The 19,705-nt window shown below is 39.6% G+C and overlaps 1 protein-coding gene across 4 annotated transcripts in view; it reads left to right on the top strand.

Moving 5' to 3' along the window:
• ATF2 (activating transcription factor 2) overlaps positions 1–19,705 on the top strand; it is a 79,265-nt gene that overhangs the window by 22,381 nt on the left and 37,179 nt on the right. For all 4 annotated transcript variants that reach the window (XM_084797982.1, XM_084797983.1, XM_084797980.1 and 1 more), the window contains exons 3-4: positions 4,568–4,643; positions 15,316–15,385. In XM_084797982.1, the coding sequence (XP_084654108.1) occupies positions 15,361–15,385 (25 nt within the window). In that variant the 5' untranslated portion in view covers positions 4,568–4,643; positions 15,316–15,360. The remainder of the gene's footprint in view (positions 1–4,567; positions 4,644–15,315; positions 15,386–19,705) is intronic.

Raw genomic sequence — 19,705 nt, 5'->3', positions numbered from 1 at the left:
GTTCTTTTTGGGAGGGCGTGACCTCGAGCTCACAGAGATTCATCCCTCTGCTTCTGCCTCCCTGAGTGCTGGGACTACAGGCCACTGGCTGTTTAGCTTTTTTTGTTTTGTTTTTGTTTTTGAAGACAGGGTTTCTCTGTGTAGTCTTGGCTGTCCTGGACTCATTTTATAGACCAGTCTGGCCTTGAACTCACAGCAATCTGCCTGCCTCTGTCTCCCGGGTGCTGGAATTAAAGATGTGTGCCACCACGCCCAGTTGCCTGTTCAGCTCTTTATTTGGCCAATCAGAATGTGGTGGAAAACATTGATTACAAAATACTAGAACAGGAGAGGTTTCATAATAATGATAATACCAAAGGCCACCCTGTGATCACATCTGCACTGGCACAGAAATCAGCATTTGAATAAACAGTTCACAAAAACATCACTCCAACAACCTCCTCTGTGTGAAATATAACCAACTAGCTTGTCTTTTCCTTTGAGAAGACTCAACTCAAGCAACACTTCCTTTGGTAGTCTTCCCAGGCACTCTCCACAATTGTCAAGGTACTCTAGGAATGAAACACCATCAGATAAGTTGTTTACAAATAAATTTTAAAAGACTACTAAATTGGGGGCACGTGGTTAGAAATCAGTGTAATAAGTAAAAGCCTATGGCTTCGAGTGTAACTCACTTGAGGAGCACTTGCCTAGCACGTCCATGTCCCTGGGTTTAGCCCTTAGCAACTCACAGCCCATATATACAAATACACACACAACATGATCATATATTCAAGAGAGAATTTTGGACTCAGGTCTTAAATATGTCAGACCTATATAATCTGATACAATATAGCTGTTGAAAATGATAACTAAGGTAGGCATTGTGGCTCCTGCCTGTAATTCTATGATATAAAAGGCAGAAGTGAGAGAATTGTTCAAAGTTCAAGGCCAACATGGTCTACAGAGCAAGTTTCAGACCAACCAGAGGTAGATAGAGAGGTACTGTCTGAAAAGTAAAGTGCCATTTAATATTTAGTGCCATTACTATTAAATACTATGGCAAAATTTAGATGACTGCACTTTAAAGCTATAAAACTATATTTGATTGTAAAGCTTATATCTCATCTATTGACAAGATTGAACTATGTGCTGCTGTAGACTCTTGATAGCAGTTGTCTTTGCATGTTGACATTCTAGGTGATTCCTGAACCCCACACCCATTTGCTCTTATAGGAGTAAATTTAAGTTTTCTTACTAAATCCAACAGGTACAATTTAGTGTGTATTTTCGGAAGGAACATATGATCTTCAGAAAACCAATTTAGACATGAACGTGTTTGTTTTGCTCTTTTTGAATGATATAATATTGACATAGGCATGATACCTGATTTCACAATTTTTATTCTCAAAGAGGTTTATGCTATTTAGGTTTCCACAGTCTAGTAAGGTACTTAATTTTAGCTTCCATTTGAGGGTATTTAGCTGTATACCTCATCTTATTTTATGCTCATGAATGAATGAGTACTCCTGTGTAGCACAAGCTGACTTCAAACTCAAGACATTCTTCCTGCATAAACCACAGTAGCCAGCTCTATGCCAATTCCACATGTTAATGAGTGCCTAATGTGGAGTTATTACCCAGTGCTTATAAAATCTTTTCATTTGAAATTGTATTGCTATACATTCTGAGTTGCTATGAGTTTATATAAAGTACTCTTAAGTTAGTGCTGGTCTGGAGAATTAGAGCCTCCTTAACAAAAATGAGGGATCAGAAGCCTGCCATCTCTATGACATCTTGCTTTTGTTTTTTGTTTTTGTTTTTTTAAAGATTTATTTATTATGTATACAGTGCTCTGCCTGCATATACCCCTGCAGGCCAGAAGAGGGCACCAGATCACATTATAGATGGTTGTGAGCCACCATGTGGTTGCTGGGAATTGAACTCAGAGGCCTATGGAAGAACAACAGTCAGTGCTCTTAACCTCTGAGCCATCTCTCCAGCCCTTGCTTTTGTTTTAAAGGAAAAACAACAACAAACCCAGTGACTTCTGTTTGAATGACAAATGCATGATGAGAAGTTCTTTGGATTTTCTTAGTGTTCTTACTCTCTTCTTAGGCAGCATTGTACAGTTGGATGTGAGTAGAGAAGTGGAATGTATCAATTTTACCCAAGGTAAAGGAAGACACTTTCTTCTTCCCACCTCTTAGCAGGATAGCTTTTGTTCCAGGACTCACCACTTTAGCCAGTTGTACATTTCTGCACGAGAATTACCTACTTTTTCTGAGAAAGACATTGAACACACATAAACAAAATTATGAAAAATGTGAATTTCCCTTTACATCACTAATTTACTTGGGATGAGAATACAGTTTACTCTCTTTAACACAAGATAAGGGATAAGATATGTGGAAGAGTTGGGATGGGGGAAGATGGCTCAGTCAGTAAAGCAGGAGCACACTTCTCCAACCTTAGCCACTGGGGGTGGGCTCGGCACAGAGATGGGGGAGGCCAGCCAGCCTAGTGCAGTGAATGTGTTCAGGGCACAGTTCCAAGTTCAGTGACAGGACCTATTTCAAAAAATAAAGATGTACAAAGTGTCCCTGTGTTGACATTCATGTGTATCTGCATGCACATGTTACATACATGTAAACAAGTATACACCAAACAGTACACATACTATTTATGTTAGGCCCAGATAGCTAGATCCCCAAAGACCACCGGGAGTCCAAAGCCGTATGCAAAAGCAAGGAGCCTTTATTTCTGCAGAAGTCCAGCATGCAAGGATCACCATTTAGATAGAATGGTGACCCCGAGGTGAGCTCAAAGGCTCTTTTTAAAGCCATTTAGAGGAATTCCAAGGGAGGAGTTGGCGACCTTTAACAGGATTGGACCATTCAAACTGAAAAGGCGCAGGCAGACTGAAAAGGTGCGGACAACCTTAGTCACGGTCATGAGTTAGACATAAGACAAGGTATTTCCAGACCTTGTCTTTCCAGCAGTAAACTAACCTTAAGAAATCTTTCTTCCTCCAACCAGGTGGCTAGGCCGTCCCTGCTTGGCTGCTGTTTTCTGTAACAGCTGAGCTCTTTTCAGAGGAATGGAGGCTCGCACCTGCTCTCAGCTAACGAGAAACTGATGCCTGTCGTGGACTCGCTAGACTTATTTAACCAGGCCTCCCATTTACACAAGCACACCAAAATAATAAAGAATTGGCAGATTTTTAAACATTTTCAAAAACTTACTCTTTTCCTCCCTCCACTCCTCCCAAACAGGGTTACTCTGTGTAGCCCTGGCTGTCCTGGAACTTGCTTTGTAGACCAGGCTGGCCTCAGACTCCTAGGGATAAGCCTACCTCTGCCTCCCAAGTGCTGGGATTAAAGGCGTGCGCCACCACACACCTGCCTCAAGAGTTGTTTGTTGCTGTTAGTTTAATGGTATGGCCTAATAATGTTTATTATTAGGCTATAGTTATTGCGGTGGTATTATCTAACCCACTTTTACAATCAATAGAGACACAGACAACCTGATGTATTTTAGAATAGCCTATTTTCACCTGGGCAAGGCAGACTTTCCCTCCTAACCTGTCTTCATTTACATCCCAGACTCCATCCCATGCCGGCAGCTTCTAATCATTTCTATTTGATTTACCTCCCATCCATAATCCCAAACTATTTGCTAAGGTAATTCGTGTGGGCCATTTCTTTGTTGTGGAACTTGAGCACTCCTCCTCTGGGCCCACATGGCTCTTTCCTATCCCATGGCGATTCTGTCCCATCTGTCTTCCAAGATTCTCTCAAAGCCCTCAAACCTTTGCTCCGCCCCTTCCTTCTTCCTTCCCTATTTAGGCCTTTTATTCAGCTAATAGGGCAGCAACTAGATCTTGTGAGCCAGTAATTAGCATCAAAATACATAGCACCAAACCAACCTCCAACACTACTTGTTTATACTTAAGTAACATTAAATAAGTAAATGGTAAAGTTACCTATATAAAGAAAATTTTATATAATTTATATTCAAGAACAAATTTTGGTGAATTCTGCTGAGATCCTAATCACAGGTGTTATTTGTTGTTGGTGGTGTTGATGTTATTGTTAAAAGTTTCTAAGTAGAAATTTTAAAGTACGGGGGTTGAGATGGGGAGGGAGAGAGATTGAGATTATTTTGTTTTGTGACAGGGTATCCCTGTGTAACTGGGATCCCTGACTATGATCCTCTTGCCTCAACCCTCCCTTAAATAGGGATTTTAGGCATATACGACCAAGTCTGGTTTTTCTTTGTCAAACTTCAAAGGTTTAAAATAAAATGGGGGGAGGGGGTCCTATCTTAATGGTTGCTGGCCTACCATGTCCTAAGGGCTAACTTAATGCTTTACCTTGCTTACCACTTTGATGGAGTTGGATGGATTTATACCTCTAATTAATGCATTTATATGAGTTTTTGTATCTCAGAAATACTATATTATAAAGATTCTTGATTTTTGATGAAATGGTGTTGAGAGTAATTGTTTTTCATTTGGAAAAGGCAATGAATTTCAAGAAATGTTTCAGTGCTATTTGTAACATTGTGAAACCATTTTATTTTTCAGTGTCTTTGCCATGAATCAGAGGAAATGATAAGCAGTTTAACTTAATGAAATTCAAGTTACATGTGAATTCTGCCAGGTAAGTGCACGATAAAATAGTTAATATTTTGAACTATGTTTCATAGTATATTATAAAACTTATTTTTTATAAGTTGTATTTACTAGATACATATTTTCGTGCTTTTCCCCTAAACTTGAAGCCTCTTATTAGTTTGTTTTTTTTTTGTTGGTACTCATTTCTAAATTATCAAGTGAAGAGCATTAAAATAACTGGCGTAGTGGCACAGGTCTGTAATCCCATTACAGAGATTGGACCACTACAAGATCAAGGCTTATGCTTACATAACAATACCCTGTCTCAAAAAACAAAGCAAACCAATGAAAAAGCCATCCAAATACATATTTATAGTTTTTCTTTGTTTGTTTGCTTTTGTTTTGTTTTGAGACTGGGTTTCTCTGTGTAGCCTTGGCTGTCTTAGACTTGCTTTGTTAACCAGGCTGACCTGGAACTCACAGAGATCTCCTGCCTCTGCCTCCCAAAGTGCTTGGATTACAGGAGTGTGTCACCATGCCCAGTCATGTTTTTGGTTTTAATGTCTTCTAAAATCAGTTGTTGATTATATAAGATGTGAGGAAAGTGCTCAAATTGTAACTGTTACAAAATGCCATATACTCAGCTCCTCTGGTTCAGCTTTCCTGATGCTAGGACCATGAGGTCGCACCAGTGCCCTGCTGTAACAGTTGTTAAAAGAATTAATTTGGATCTCTAAGTAGAAATTCTGAAATAGGAAAATAATTTTGATCCAGAAATGTCTTTTTATAGTTGTATTTGAAACAAGATCAAAATTGTTGGTTAGATCTTCGTTAAGCTTAAAAGTCCCTTCCTCAGTGTATACATGCAGTAGTCCGCCTTAGAGGTGCTGATTCCTGAAGCTGGGGGGAAAAAAACCCAACCGTTTCCCAATTACAAAGTTATAAATATTATTTTGTCCACCCAAGCCATTGGCTCAAGTATTTCAGGAGGACCTATGGAAGAGGGGGGCCATGCTCTTAGGATGAAAACTTTTGGAGCCTCTATTTTTATTTTTGTTTTATTGTTGTTGTTATTTTTGCTTTATTGGTGATGTGGTGGTGGTAGGTATGTGGGTGTGTGTGCACTTGCGTACGTTTTAAATGACTTCACAGGCCCTGATCTCAGGAGATTAACTTTCGTATTGGGGTAGAGGTTCACTTGAGAATGCAAAATCTTCAGATTAAGTGATGTTCAAAATACTGTTTTGAATCATGAGATCTATCAAATTTTAGTATTGTCCAGACCTACATCTAGAAAGTCTTTACATAGAAAATGTCTTCATATAGAAAGATTTTACATAGATGTGGGAAGGAGTGTAAGCTTTGTCACAGGTGAAAGCAATCTTGGCGGGCTTTGCCCTTGGACACACGGGGGATACTCCCTGAGATTAACCTTGAGATAGACTGGGTGGAGCCATCCTGGGCCTGGAATTCAGGGATTCCACCCGGATTATTGTGTTTCTTATCGACCCTTGATGGGAGGAGGAGACTGGCCCTTGCACGTGAGAGGCAGAGGCGGAGAGGATGAGAAGGAGGCAGCAGGTTCAGACCAAGTTGAGCGTGGATTGGGGGGCGGGGGTGATCAGTGAACAGGCCAGACCAGCACGCAGGCCAGAGACACCTAGGGACCCGTCCCGTGGAATGGATACTGGGAGGTTCACTCTTGTTTTCCTTTAACGTTTTTTCCCTCTTGTGTAAGATAGTTGGGTCGTATTATAAAGTTTAATTGTTAAGAAACAGAGCCAACAGAAAGACTGTTTTTGTTTTTAATTAATTAATTTATTTTCCAAGAAAGGGTTTCTTTGTAACTCTGGCTGTCCTGGATTCACTGTGTACTCATGGAGCTGCATCTGCCTCTGCCTGCAGAGTGCTTGGATTAAAGGGGTGGCCACCACTGCCCAGCATAGAGAAACTTCTTTACATTAGAAATCTTTATGTAGAAAGAAGAGTTCTTAAGCGTGTGTTAGGTGTATGTGAAATTTTTTGTTTAAATGTAAACTTCATACCATACTGTCACTTTTTGTGTTAATAAAACTATAGGTTATTTTTTTAAGTCCTTCTTCCCTCTGCTATGTTTCTTTCCCTGTGATTTACTTGTGGAAAGGACTAGGTAGTGTCTTGATAGTTGTCCCCAGGCATTGGCGTGGGCTGATTATTGGCTGATGGTACTGTTAGATGTGCTTTATACTTTCTGTGTAGTCTTTTCCTGGGATAAAGAAGTTTTACTAGCTTCAGCTCTAAAAACGGTTTTGTGTTTTGTTTTTTTCTGAAACACACATGCTAATTTTGTCTTATTTCTTAGATGAACTATTTTGGTTTTGTTTCATACTGCAGTATAAATTATATAGAACAAAGTACCAATGCGAAGTGTAGACAGTACTTTCTAACTCTCAGTTGTTTATGATTGCCTCTACCTCCCCTTCCAGTCCCCCCAACCCTAGGTAGGAGAGAGAAGGTTAGAAGGGACAGGGGACATAGGTCTCTTAGTTCCGGCTGGTTAGGTTCATCAGGTTCTTTGGGAAAATACCAATCTATGTCATCAGGATATCCGGCAGTCCAGCCAACAGCAAACCCAACAGAGGCCTTCTTCCTTCTCCGAGAAGCTGCTCAGGGCATCCTCTGTGGAGCCTCTTTTGGCTCTGGTGTTTATACCCTCTCAGAGTCCTGAGAGTTAAATTATCTCTAGCTGGCGAAGACCATGCCACTCTCCTAGCCGTTGTTATCAGCCCTGGATAAAATAAGGCAGCTCTATATCCTATACTTGGGATTAATACAAAAACCTGTTTACATGACATAACTTGTTTTTAAAGAAACCCAAATTTCCACTACAGTGAAGTTTTGTTTTGTCAACTTGTGGTAGATGACTCAGTAGTTAAGAGTATTTGCTGCTCTTCCAGAGGATCCAGGTTTGTTTCCAGCACCCAAGTGGCCTCTCATGTGTGTAACTTTCTTTTTTTTTTGTTTGTTTTTCTTTTTAATTTTTTATTATTACTTTATTCTTGTTACATCTCAATGGTTATCCCATCCCTTGTATCCTCCCATTTCCCCCTTATTCCCCTCCCCTATGACTCTTCCTGAGGGGGATTACCTCCCTCTGTATATGCTCATAGGGTATCAAGTCTCTTCTCGGTAACCTGCTGTCCTCAATGTGTGTAACTTTCATCTGATCTCTTCAAACATCACATACACACACACACACACACACACACATACACACACACACAGAGGCAAACACAAATAAGTAAGAATACGTCTTTTTTTTTACTTTTTCCTACATTAAAATAAAAAAATCACGAAGATTCTTACCGTGTTCTTCTAACTCTCACCCCTCTAAGTTGATTTGTGTGATGTGAGATAGCAAAAGGTAAGGTTGTGGGCTTTTTCTTGACTTAACATAGCATTAAAGACTCCAGAATACTTAGAAAAATGAAGCTCACATACATTTCCTAAATTTATTTGGATATAGATAACTTATTTTCTGTAACTACTGACATCCCTGTAAGGTATGATTTAAGAAGCCTTTATCTAGGAAGTTAATTAGCCAGGACTGTAAAGCGTATATTCTGTAACTACTATTCTACAACTACTCGGTAAGTCAGTACTCTTGATAGAAAATTTGTAGAACCAAATTTGGAAAAGATGGTTTCATCCACCTCTGAAATGTATAGTCAAGAGTGAAGCCTGTGCTCAAGTAAGATGATCTTATGTGCACATCTGCTTTTGGGCTTCATTCTTTCCCATTGCTTTGTATGTTTACCATTTGACTGATAACCACTCTGTCTTAATTATTGCTCTTATAATTATTAATTATTGCTTTTATATATGATTGATATAATATCTGAGTTTTACAAATTCTATAGCTTGATTACTGTCCTTCAGGATTAGCTTGTTTTTATTTACGTCTTTGCCCTTCATAAATCTTATAATCAGAGCTCTCTCTCCCTCCCACTACCCAAAACCTGATGAGATTTTGGTTGTGACTGACCTTGATCTGAGAGATATTACTTGGAACAGAGCTACCATCTCATTGGTTCTTAAAGTGTTTGAACGTGGCATAGCTTCAATTTATCTAGAGCTTCTTTGATTACCTGTGGAAGTATTTTTTGTGGCATTTGAGGTGTTTGTTTTCAAATGTGTGGTTCATGATTTTCATTAGATTTACTTTCAGGTATTTAATTTAGCATAACAGTGGAATTGGGTAATTAGACAACAGGGATATAATGGAGTAAATGGGAAAGCCAAAAAACTAAAAGTAAAGAAGTGAGTTAACTTCTTAGAAGAACTTATTAAAGAAAAAGAAAAAAACTAGCGATATTATTAATTTAAAGAGGAGATCACCATGGATATAATGGACATGGAAAAAAGTGAGAGAATGTTATTAATAGTTAGGCCAATTTATTTGAAAGCATAGATGGGAAATTTTTCTGGAAAAATAAAACTAATATAAGTGCTTAAGTTTGTATCTATGTAAAGATACTGGGTTTATGACTTAAAATCTCCCCACAGAAAAAATCCCAGGCTCAGATAGTTTTACTGGTGAGTTCTTTCAAATATTTAAGGAAGAATTAATACGTCTTTTTTCTAAAGATTTGTTTATTATGTGTATGAATGTTTTGTCTGAATGTATGTATATGTCTGCCTGGTGTGCCTGCAGAAGTCAGAAGAGGGCATCAGACTCCCGTGATCTGGAATTATAGATGCTGAGAGCTTGTGGGTGTTGGGAATCAAACCTGGGTCCTCTGGGAGAGCACCAAGCACTCTTAACCACTGAACCAACTCTCCAGCCCTTATACCAGCTACCAGCTTTCATACAGATTCTTTTGGAAAGTAAAAAAGAATTAACATGTGTCAACTTAACCTTAAAGCTTTCACACAATAATGCATAGAAAGGTTATTTCTAATGCACATAAATGTAAAACAAATCCCAAACAAATTATTAGCAGGTAAAATCAAGAGCTGTGTCTCTAAGATGGGGTTGCTCCAAGCATTCTAATTGGTTTATCAAGTGAGGATCACACAAGTGATTGGCCACATTACAAATAAATACATTTGAAGGGGGGACAGGTGGAGTGGGGGCTAGTGAGGGGAGGGCTGATGTAGATACGGTACTTGTGTTTGAATTCTCAAAAGAAAATCAAATTAAAATAAAATAAGCATCAGGTATGGAGTCACATACCTTTAATTTTAGCACTTGGGAGGCAAGCAGATTTTAGAAGTTGTAGGTCATTCTGGTCTACATAGTGATACTTTGTCTCAAAAGAAAAAAAATATATACATTAAGAAAATAAATTTTAAAAAACTGTCAGCATCAGGCACTCAAAGGTAGCTGGCCTGGTTTATATGAGACCTTGTTTCAAAAAAACAAAACTTCTTAGAGTAGTTGATGTTGAGGGAAATTTTATTTTCATAATATTTTTATTGATTATTTGCAACTTTCACATCATGAACTCCGATCATACTCACTTCCCAGGTCCACCCCACCCACCCTCATGTGCCACACTCCCCAAATAAAAGAAAGAAAATAAAAAAATAAAAGCCCAAATTGTGTTTCTCATATACTCACTGGTAGCCAGCCCTTTAAAAAGAACTGAGCCTCTGCCTCCCAAGTGCTGGGATTAAAGGCGTGCGCCACCACGCCCGGCCCCATCACAGTTTTTAAGAGTGCTCTTCCATGGCTTTTGGTCTAGGATATTACTCTTTTGTTCTCTTCTGCTGGTGGGGATAGGGATTGTCACATAAGCCTTCTGTGTCTTTCTCAACCATGAGTCTGCAGTCATCAATACATGGCCAGCAGGGGCTTGGGTCATGGAATCCCACATGGTCTCTGGTGGGGCAAATGTTCCTGGTTTGTTTTTTTTTTTAACTTTTTGTGAGTTTTACATCATGCACTCCAGTCCCACTCACCTTCCATCCCTTCATATCCACCCTTTGCCTTTACACACCCCCCCAAAGAAAATAACAAAAACAAACAACAAGAAATAAAGGATAAAAAGCCATCTGGCCCTGAAAGCTGTATTGTGTCGGTGTGTGACACAGTGTGCCCTTTTGGCCACATATCTTTACTTGCAAGTGTTAGTTGCTGAGTCATTGGTCTGATGTGAGGCCTCTGGCTTCGGCTGGTCTGTCAATACTGGATCCTCCCTGGGACTCCTCATTTCTGTTCCCCTACTACCATGATACCCATGCCACTAGGGGGAGCTCTCCAGCTCTTGTGCCTTCAGGCCAGCTCATCCACACCCTGCCGCTAGACCCTGCTCCACTGTGCTGCCTAGTCAAGGTGCTGGACCTGGTGAAGGGCCCGCTCTCAGGTGCTGCAGCCAGCAAGAGGTTGAGCCAGGTCTCCTGTGATGGGCAGCAGCCCAGACCAGGCCTTTCATGGTAATGTGAGCCGCAGGCATAGACACAGACCCCTGATGCTGCACGGCCATGAGCCCAGACATGGCCTCAGCGGCATCTCAGGCTAGGGCTTCACCATGGCCTCAGGTTGCAGGGCAGGCTACTTGCATGAGGCTATTTCCTCTCAATGTTCTGCTTCTTTTTCTCTCCCACCTGTTCTCCACATACTCACACATGGCAGTGGCCCGTGCGGCTGGCAAACTGTGTAGCTGGTGGGCCTCTGGGTGTCATCTTCTGCCCTTGCAACGTGGCTGCAGTTGCGTCCTGGGTTTCTCCCACCCACTGCCGTGTGTCTAAAAATTTGGCACATCTTTTTTCTGAGAGTTTTGTTTTGTTTTAATAGACTGTGTCATCAATTTCCATAAAGTAGTTCAAGGACCTGTATGAGTTCTAATGTCCTTTCTGGAGTCTGCAGTAAAAACCATTGTCATAATAAATACTAATTTATTATTTGCCCTTTTTGCTTTCATTCTTTAAAAGCATATAAATAGGAATTTCTCCATAAGCTGCCTGAGTATGATCACAGCAGGTTGAATATAAGAAGTAAATATGAGAATCCCAACCATTTTATTCTTTTGAGCTAGATATTAGATTTGCGGAAATAAACCAAAAAAAAACAAAAAACAAAACCCTTTTTTTCTTTTTTGCCTCACTGTATCTCTAGCCCCGATTTGTAAAAAATTTCAAGAAGCTCTAAAAGGATGTTACTGAGTAATAAAGATACTGAAATGTTCCAAACCTTGTTGTAACAAAACGATACAGATTGAATAGGTCAAGAAGTTAACATGGTACAGTAGGGTTGTCTCTCTCTCTTGATGAATGAGCCTCCACATGGAGGTTTGAATGCCTTCCTTGATCATGATGATAAGATGCTAACCTTGAACGACCTGGGTACTAGTGTTTGAAGAACAAGCAAGTTCTGCGTGATCAAGGCAGATACTAAGCTTGTGTCGCTGCCACAGCACTGTTAGTTGAAGTCATTTCAAACCCACCTAGATTCAAAGGAAAGAACATAAAGGTTTGCTCTGAGAAGAGCTGTGTAGAGTTTGCAGCCATTGACGAACTAAATTATGTTATATATATAAAATTAAGTTGTTTACTGTGCAAAGCCATAATTATTAAAACTGAGCTTGTTTGGTCTGTCTACATTTTGTGCCGTAACCGTTTTATTACTAAAGAGAGAGCCTTTTCAGTACTAGGGGGAAATCACTTAATGACAGTTGCTTCGTAATTCTCATTTCGTGCTCTCTCTGGGATTTATATATTATAAACAAGTTACGGGTGTCCTTCAGGATTCGTTTTATGGGGCACTATAGTAAAAAGTACAGAATATGAAAATGAATTCATTTATTGCTTGTTAAGAACATTTTAGGTACCAAATTATTCGAGAAAATACTCTTTTGGTTTTTGGAGACAGGTTTTCTATGTAACCCTGGCTGTCCTGGAACATTGTAGACCAGGCTGGCGTCAAACTTGAGATCCACCTGCCTCTGCCTCCCAAGTGATGGGATTAAAGGTGTGTGCTACCACTGCCTGGCTAAGAAATACTCCTTAGACCATCAATATCTACTTTTTTTTCCTTTCAGGTTTTTGTTTTTGTTTTTCGTTTTGGCCTTCAAGATATTTTCTTTTTTCTTTTTCTTTTTTCTGAGACAGGGTTTTTCTGTATAGCCTTGGATGTCTTGGAACTTGCTCAGAAGATCCACTTGTCTCTGCCTCCCAAGTGTTGGGGTTAAATGTGTACATCAACACACCCAGCAAGATACTTTTTCTTAAGTTTCCTGACTTTTGAATATGATGTGCTGAGGTCGTCATTTTGTCACTCATGCTGCTGCTTTTCTGAGCTTCCGGACTCAGTGGGGGTGCATCTAGCTAAGTAAAAAAAAGTCTCAGCTGTCATAAACTAAAACATTTCTCCTGCTATTTTCTTGTTTCTCTATTTATTTAATGGAAGGAAGTTACCATTCATAGTCTGAGCAAACCCATGCTCACTAGGTAGCCCAGGCTGGCCAGTTCCGCCTCAGCCTCCCAGGTGCCGGTGTAAGCCACTGTGCCTGGTCTCTGCTACTTTCCCCACAGCTCTTGCATGCTCTATTCCTGGCTGGGGGTTTTTCTTTACATTTCAGCTTTGACTGCTGTATTGGCCTGTCCTCAAGCTTATGGTTTCTTCCTTAGTCCTGTCTAGTTTCCTGATGAGCCTACTAGGGGCATTTTTCATTTGTTTTAATTTTTAAATTTTTCTCAATACCCACGTCTTCTTGCATGTTGTCTATTTTTCCTATAATAATTTTTCTAATATTTTCCATTTTCTTAGATTTGTTTGTTTTTGAGGCCAAGTCTCACTTTGTAGCCTGGCTGGCATTGAATTCCTGAGAAGTCCTCCTACCTCTCCCAGCCATCCACCCAGCACTGACGTTATAGCTCTGTGCCAACATTACAGGTTGTTTGTACCATGATACTTGTTAGTAGTGGGTGAAGCTGGGCTTCTCCGTGTTTGATGTCACATGCAAGTGTTGTCTGCAGCAATAGGACCTTACGCTCAAGTTGTAGAGAACAGCCAGCAGCCATGTAAATAGGCTTATGTAGAGGTTTCCATGGGTCTCCTTTGGGCTACAACTAAACAAGATGTAATTCTTTCCTGACATTGGAAGTTTTACTTAGTGTCATAAGATGTCTTGATGGGGGGGTCATTGTCTCCTTTGTTATTTGGTGACTTCATTTAGATTCCTTTCATATATGTGTATATTGTAGGAAGCTTCTGCATTAATAGGTTTCCATGTGGTTTTTCAAATGGTCTTTAGTATTAGCTGTCACTGCCTGTATTTTCTATTTCCTCTTTTATCCTTCTCTCCTACCTCTCTCCATTTAGTCTCCTATTTTAGTTTCTCCTTTGTCTCTCCAAGACAATATATTCTATTTCCCCTTCCTTGAAAGCTCCATACCTTTTACTAGGTACCCACCCTCTGAGGTTATTTGGATTATAGCACACATTTTGAAAGCTTGAAGTCTACATATAAGAGAAAGCATACGTTCAGTATTTGTCATTTTGGGTTACCTTACTCAGAATGATTTTTTTCTAGCTGCATTCATTTACCTGATATTTTCATAATTTATCTTCTTAACAGCTGGTTAATATTCTACTGTGTAATATACCACATTCATTATCTATTCGTCAGCTGATAGGCATCTATGCTGTTTCAATTTCTGGCCATTATGAATAGAATAGCAATGAAGATGGATGAGCAAGTCTCTGTACTAGGGTGTAGGGTCCTTTGGGTGTATACTCAAGAATGGTATAGCAGCATCTTGAGGTGGATTGATTTCCAGCTTCCTGAAGAACTGCACACCGATTTTCATAGTGGCTGTGCTAAGTTTGCACTTGTAACAGCAGTGGAGGAGTGTTCTCCTTTTCCCCGTATCAGCATGAGCTGTCATTTGTTTTATTGATCTTGGCCAATCTGATGAATCTGATGGCAATGTCCTAATCCTTTTCTTTCTTAAGATTTTTACTTTTATGTATATTAATGCTCTATCTGCATGTACACCTGCATGCCAGACGAGGGCATCAGATCCCAGGATAGATGGTTGTTAGCCACCATGTGGTTGCTGGGAGTTGAACTCAGGACCTCTGGAAAAGTAAACAGTGCTCTTAACCTCTGAGCCATCTCTCCAGCCCTAACCCTTTTCTGTAGCACAGATTTTGCATGTTATATCTATCTACTTTAATATAAAGGTGGAAGATTGCCAGCCCACCCAGTAGTCTGTGAAACTGAGTCTCTGTAGATCCCTACGTGGGGAGCCAGGGAGGCCGCAGGTGTCTGAGCTCAAGAGTAGTACGCACAAAGCACCTCTCATGTTTGTTATGAAAGTGAGGAAAGCATGAGGTGACTTTGCAGTTAGTTTAAGAAAAACAGGTGCTGAAAGGGAATTCACCTGGTATTATTTCTTACCATCAAAGATGCTCCTGCCAGGATGTTCCCTCCACACTTGTGCTTTCGTATGCATTCAGTCGTCATGAAATCTGCGATTCTTTCTAAAAGGATACCTTGTGAGAAGAATATTTTGCTCTCCGCTCCATCCATAGTTGACAGTGAGTTCACAGCTGTTTTACATGGGCTCCCACAGAAGACAGGGTTCAAGTTTTCAGCAGAAGTGTATTATTTCACATTTAGATAGAAAAGTTTGCAAATTTGGTGTAAATCAGATCTTTAGATTTATATTTGAAATTGTTCTTCATTTAGAAACATACCATAAAATATTTCATTCCCTGTGCTTTGTTCCAGGTAATACAAGGACCTGTGGAATATGAGTGATGACAAACCCTTTCTATGCACTGCCCCTGGGTGTGGCCAGGTAATAGATCCGCTACTTAAAATAATCTTGTATGTTTCGTTTCACTAAATCATTGCTTGAATATATTATCATAAGGTTTTACTACAGTGATTTGTTTTTTTAGAGTAGAGTTAAGATAAAAATAAAACAAAAAATTAAGAAATTCTTTAATAATGTATCCTAGTTCTAGAAAAGACAGTGTGGTATGGTGGAACTGATTTATCTTATAATAAAGGTCAAAACCATAGACAAAACCCCAGGACTTCTATTATTTGTAGTATGTTATTTGACCTATAGTCGTTGAAAATCATTGGTAAACTACTTAATTGGAAATCAAGAATGAATTGCTGTATTTAGAAATTATTTTACTTATTTGAACTCATAAAACTAGCTGATACCTACCACAAGCAGTATTACTAACCTATTAATGTTTTGAAGTCTAACAAGCATGTATAGAAGCATTTTCAGGAAATGATATTTTAATTTTTAATAAAACATTAAATTATTAATCTATTGCTATTACCATTATCCTACTCTTTTAACTGCAGACACTAAAGAAAAATTGATTTGGGGAGGGAGAGTTTCAAGACAGGGTTTCTCTGTATAGCCTTGAATGTCCTAGACTCACATTGTAGACCAGGCTGGCCTCGAACTCACAGAGATCTGCCTGCCTCTGCCTCCCAAGTGCTGAGATTACAGGTGTGAGCCAACAAGCCCAGCTGAAGAATTGATGTTATAGAGTACTTACATACAGAATATAAATCAGATCCATTAAAGTACTTCATTAGTTTTTATTTTTAGTTGGTAGTTTAAATTGAAATATAATCAGCATACAGTAAACTGCATTATAGTTCAAAGTTTGGTGCTTTGGGTTTTTTGTTTGTATCATTTTGTTTTTTACAGTTACAGATTTTGTTCACGTGTGTGTTTGTGTACGTTTGCTTGTGGGCATACACATGCCACATCAGTCGTGTGGTGGTCAGAGGACATCTTGAAGGAATTGGTTCCCTCTTTTCATACTTGATGTGTTTTGGGGGATCAAGCTCAGGTCATGAGGCTTGGAAGTATGCAGCTTTATCTGCTGCGATGTATCATTTTATCCAGTGCTATAATGTATCATATGTAAATATGCTTATCGAACTGTTACCACAGTCATGATAGACTGCGTGTCCTCCATTGCTGTATGTTTCTTTGTGCTCTCCAGATGTATGTAAGTGGATTCATGGAGTATGTTAATTTCTATGATTCTTTCATAACAAAATATAATATTCCTCAATTGTCTTTGTCTACATTCTATGACCACTGACTAATATTATAGGTTAGGTACTGGGCAATTTATAAAGAAAATAGTTGATTACATAGCAGGATGCTGTGATTTAATTGGATCCCCAGAAATTTATGTATTGAAAATTTATCCTCTAAAGTCACATGTTAATGTACTTGGAGGTGGAGCCATCGTGAAGTGTTTGGGATCCCACTACTTCTTTTTTTATTTTTATTTCTCTGTGTAGCCTTGGCTGTCCTGGACTCGCTTTGTAGACCAGGCTGGCCTCAAACTCACAGCAATCCACCTGCCTCTGCCTCTGCCTCTGAGTGCTGGGACTAAAGGCCTGCGACACCATGTTTGGCCAGTCCCACAGCTTTAGGCCTCCCAACCTCTGGAGTAGTAAGCTAGCTAAGGCTCTCTTCTTTGTTTGGATAAATTTATTTACAGTTTATTCAACATCTGGCTTATTTCCAAATTTAGTTATCACAGATAAAATGAGTGAAATTTGCATATGAGTCTTTTTAAGATTTATTTATTTTATGTATATGAGTGCTCTATTTGCATGTACACCTGCACACCAGAAGAGGACACCAGATCTCATTACAGATGGTTGTGAGTGTGGTTGCCGGAAATTGAACTCAGGACCTTTGGAAGAGCAGTCAGTGCTCTTAACCTCTGAGCCAGCTCTCCAGCCTCTCATAAGAGTCTTTATGTGTACAAATGTTGTGGTTTCTGTTGGATTACTACCTAGAAGTGTAAAGGTAGAGTCATGCAATGGATCCTGTGTCATTTCAGGAAATGGCAGATTGCTTTCTAAAACAGATAGGCCACTTTATGTTCCTTTCGGTAACTTATAAGGTGTTTAAATGTTGTTAACATTTGGTGTTTTCCTTCTTTTAAATTTGACTCATCCTTTTGTGCATAGATTGGTATCTCATTGTACTGTCTCATTCTTTGATGACTAGTGAGAAGATAGCCCTTTGTATACTTTTATTGTTCTGTGAAGTCTTTTACCAACTCTTGTCTGTTTTTAAGTATTGAGTTGTCTGAAGGAATATAGCTCAGTGCTGTACCACTTACCTAGTAAGAAGTTCATTTAGTCCCTAGTACCATAAGAAAGAGTGTGTGAAAATGGATTTTATTTTATTTTTGTTTAATTTTTATGTTTTGTCTACATGTAAGTCTGCACCATGTTCATACCCAGCACTTGCAGAGGCAGGAAGAGGGTGTCAGATCCCCCAGGAACTGGAGTTACACATGGTCAGTCATCATGTGGGTGCTGAGAGCAGAACCTAGATTCTCTGGAAGAGCAGCAAGTGTTACTAATCACTGAGATTTTTTTTTCTGCCCCCTTATTTTAAATTTTATTTATCATTATGGTGGGAGGTACATGTGTGGAAGTCATGACATAAGTAAGGACTTGATGTCTCTACCTGGATGTGCTTTCTGGGCATAGACTTCAAGTCACCAGTACCTTTACACATTGAGCTGTCTATCCCCCCTGCCCAGATGCCATTTTAAGTAGATTGGTAAGAAACTGTGTTTCTGATAAAGTGATGATTGGATCAGATTGGACAACGGGAACATTGAAGAAAGTATGGAAGAAAATACATGTGTCTGTTGTGGCTGAAGCGTATCATGACCAGTGAGGAATGCGGCAGAGATCAGAGGGAGTAGAGCTTTGTGGACACGATGAGCTGCATGTGTCTACTCACAGAGCAGTGTGAAGCAAGGAAATGAGAAGATGACAGTGGTGGGGGGGGGGGAAGAGGAAGGGGGGGTAGAAGCAGTGGACGCAAGGAGACTTTCTTTCTTTTGGGTGGGGGGGTGGTTCAAGCAAGGTCTCTCTGTGTAGCCTTGGCAGGATGGTCTTGAATTTACAGGAGTGCACTTGCCCCAGGCTCCCAGCGTGCTGGGATTATAGGCATGCACCACCATGCCTAGCTGTGAAATGGACTTTTAATATCTAATTTAGAGCTATAAATTTAGAGTAAAAAGTATAACTTTAAATTCTTTGAAACTAAAGTTTAGAGTGTGGTTTTACTTTCCACTGATTAGACTTACTCTCTGATAACCAGATTTTTTTTTTTGGACTTGGTACCAAGTAAGATAAGAGAGCTGGGTAGTTGTTTATTTTGTGTGTGTATCTGTAGGTGGGTACTTATGTGTTATGGTGCACATGTGGAGATCAGACCACTTGTAGGTATCAGTCTCTCCTACCATATGGGTCCCTAGTATAGGACTCTGGTTGTCAGGCTTGGCAGCAAAGACGTTTCCCTGGTGACTCATAATGTTAGAGGTTTTTACTCCAAGGTCAGTTACCCCTGTTGCTTACAGCCTGTAATAAGGCAGCATATAAGGGGAAGGCAGAAGCTAGAGCAAAACAAACTACTCAAGGCACAATCTGGGTGATGAAGAGGCACCCAGTCCCCATCGAGGTCACCGCCTAAGTGTCTCCAAGGCCTACACAGGACTCAGGTTCTCCCACTCCCAGTGCTGCCACCCTGGGAGAAACCTTTAGATTTTTGAAGGATATTGGTGCTCTAAGCGACACCCACAGTTCATTCACTGCTTCTAGGTGTGTGCAGTCTTTGCAAAGTAACCAGGTTTGCCCTGTTGTTCTAGAAGTCACTCTTTGAAAATTGGCCTCAAATAAGCTCTAACTTTTTTTCTGTGTAAAATAAAATAGCTGCTATTATTTTGTGTGTGATCCCTTCGTAATATACACTTGTTTTTTAAGATATTACTTTTAATTACATGAGTGTGTATATGTGGGGAGTATTACTGCAGTTCCCATGGAAGCCAAAAAAACTGTATTGAATTCCCTGGTTCTGGAGTTATGGGCAGTCTAATCCATCCAGCATGCTAAAACCATCTTAGTTTATCTAGGAAGCAATTCACATAAATTCTATAAATAATTTTTATCCCAGCATATACTAGTTAGTGTTTAAGTGTGTATTTAAAAAGAATCCATATTACTCTCAGCTTCATGTTAAATACAAATTTTCCCTGATGATTTCCCAAGGTCAGATTCGCCTGTATCAGATATCAATTTGAGTGTAGTTTGTCCTTCA

The sequence above is a fragment of the Acomys minous genome (assembly GCF_964271855.1).
Source record: "Acomys minous genome assembly, chromosome: 10".
Classification (NCBI taxonomy): domain Eukaryota; kingdom Metazoa; phylum Chordata; class Mammalia; order Rodentia; family Muridae; genus Acomys; species Acomys minous.
Note: the sequence above shows the minus strand (reverse complement) of the source record. Positions and strands in the feature narration are given on the sequence as shown.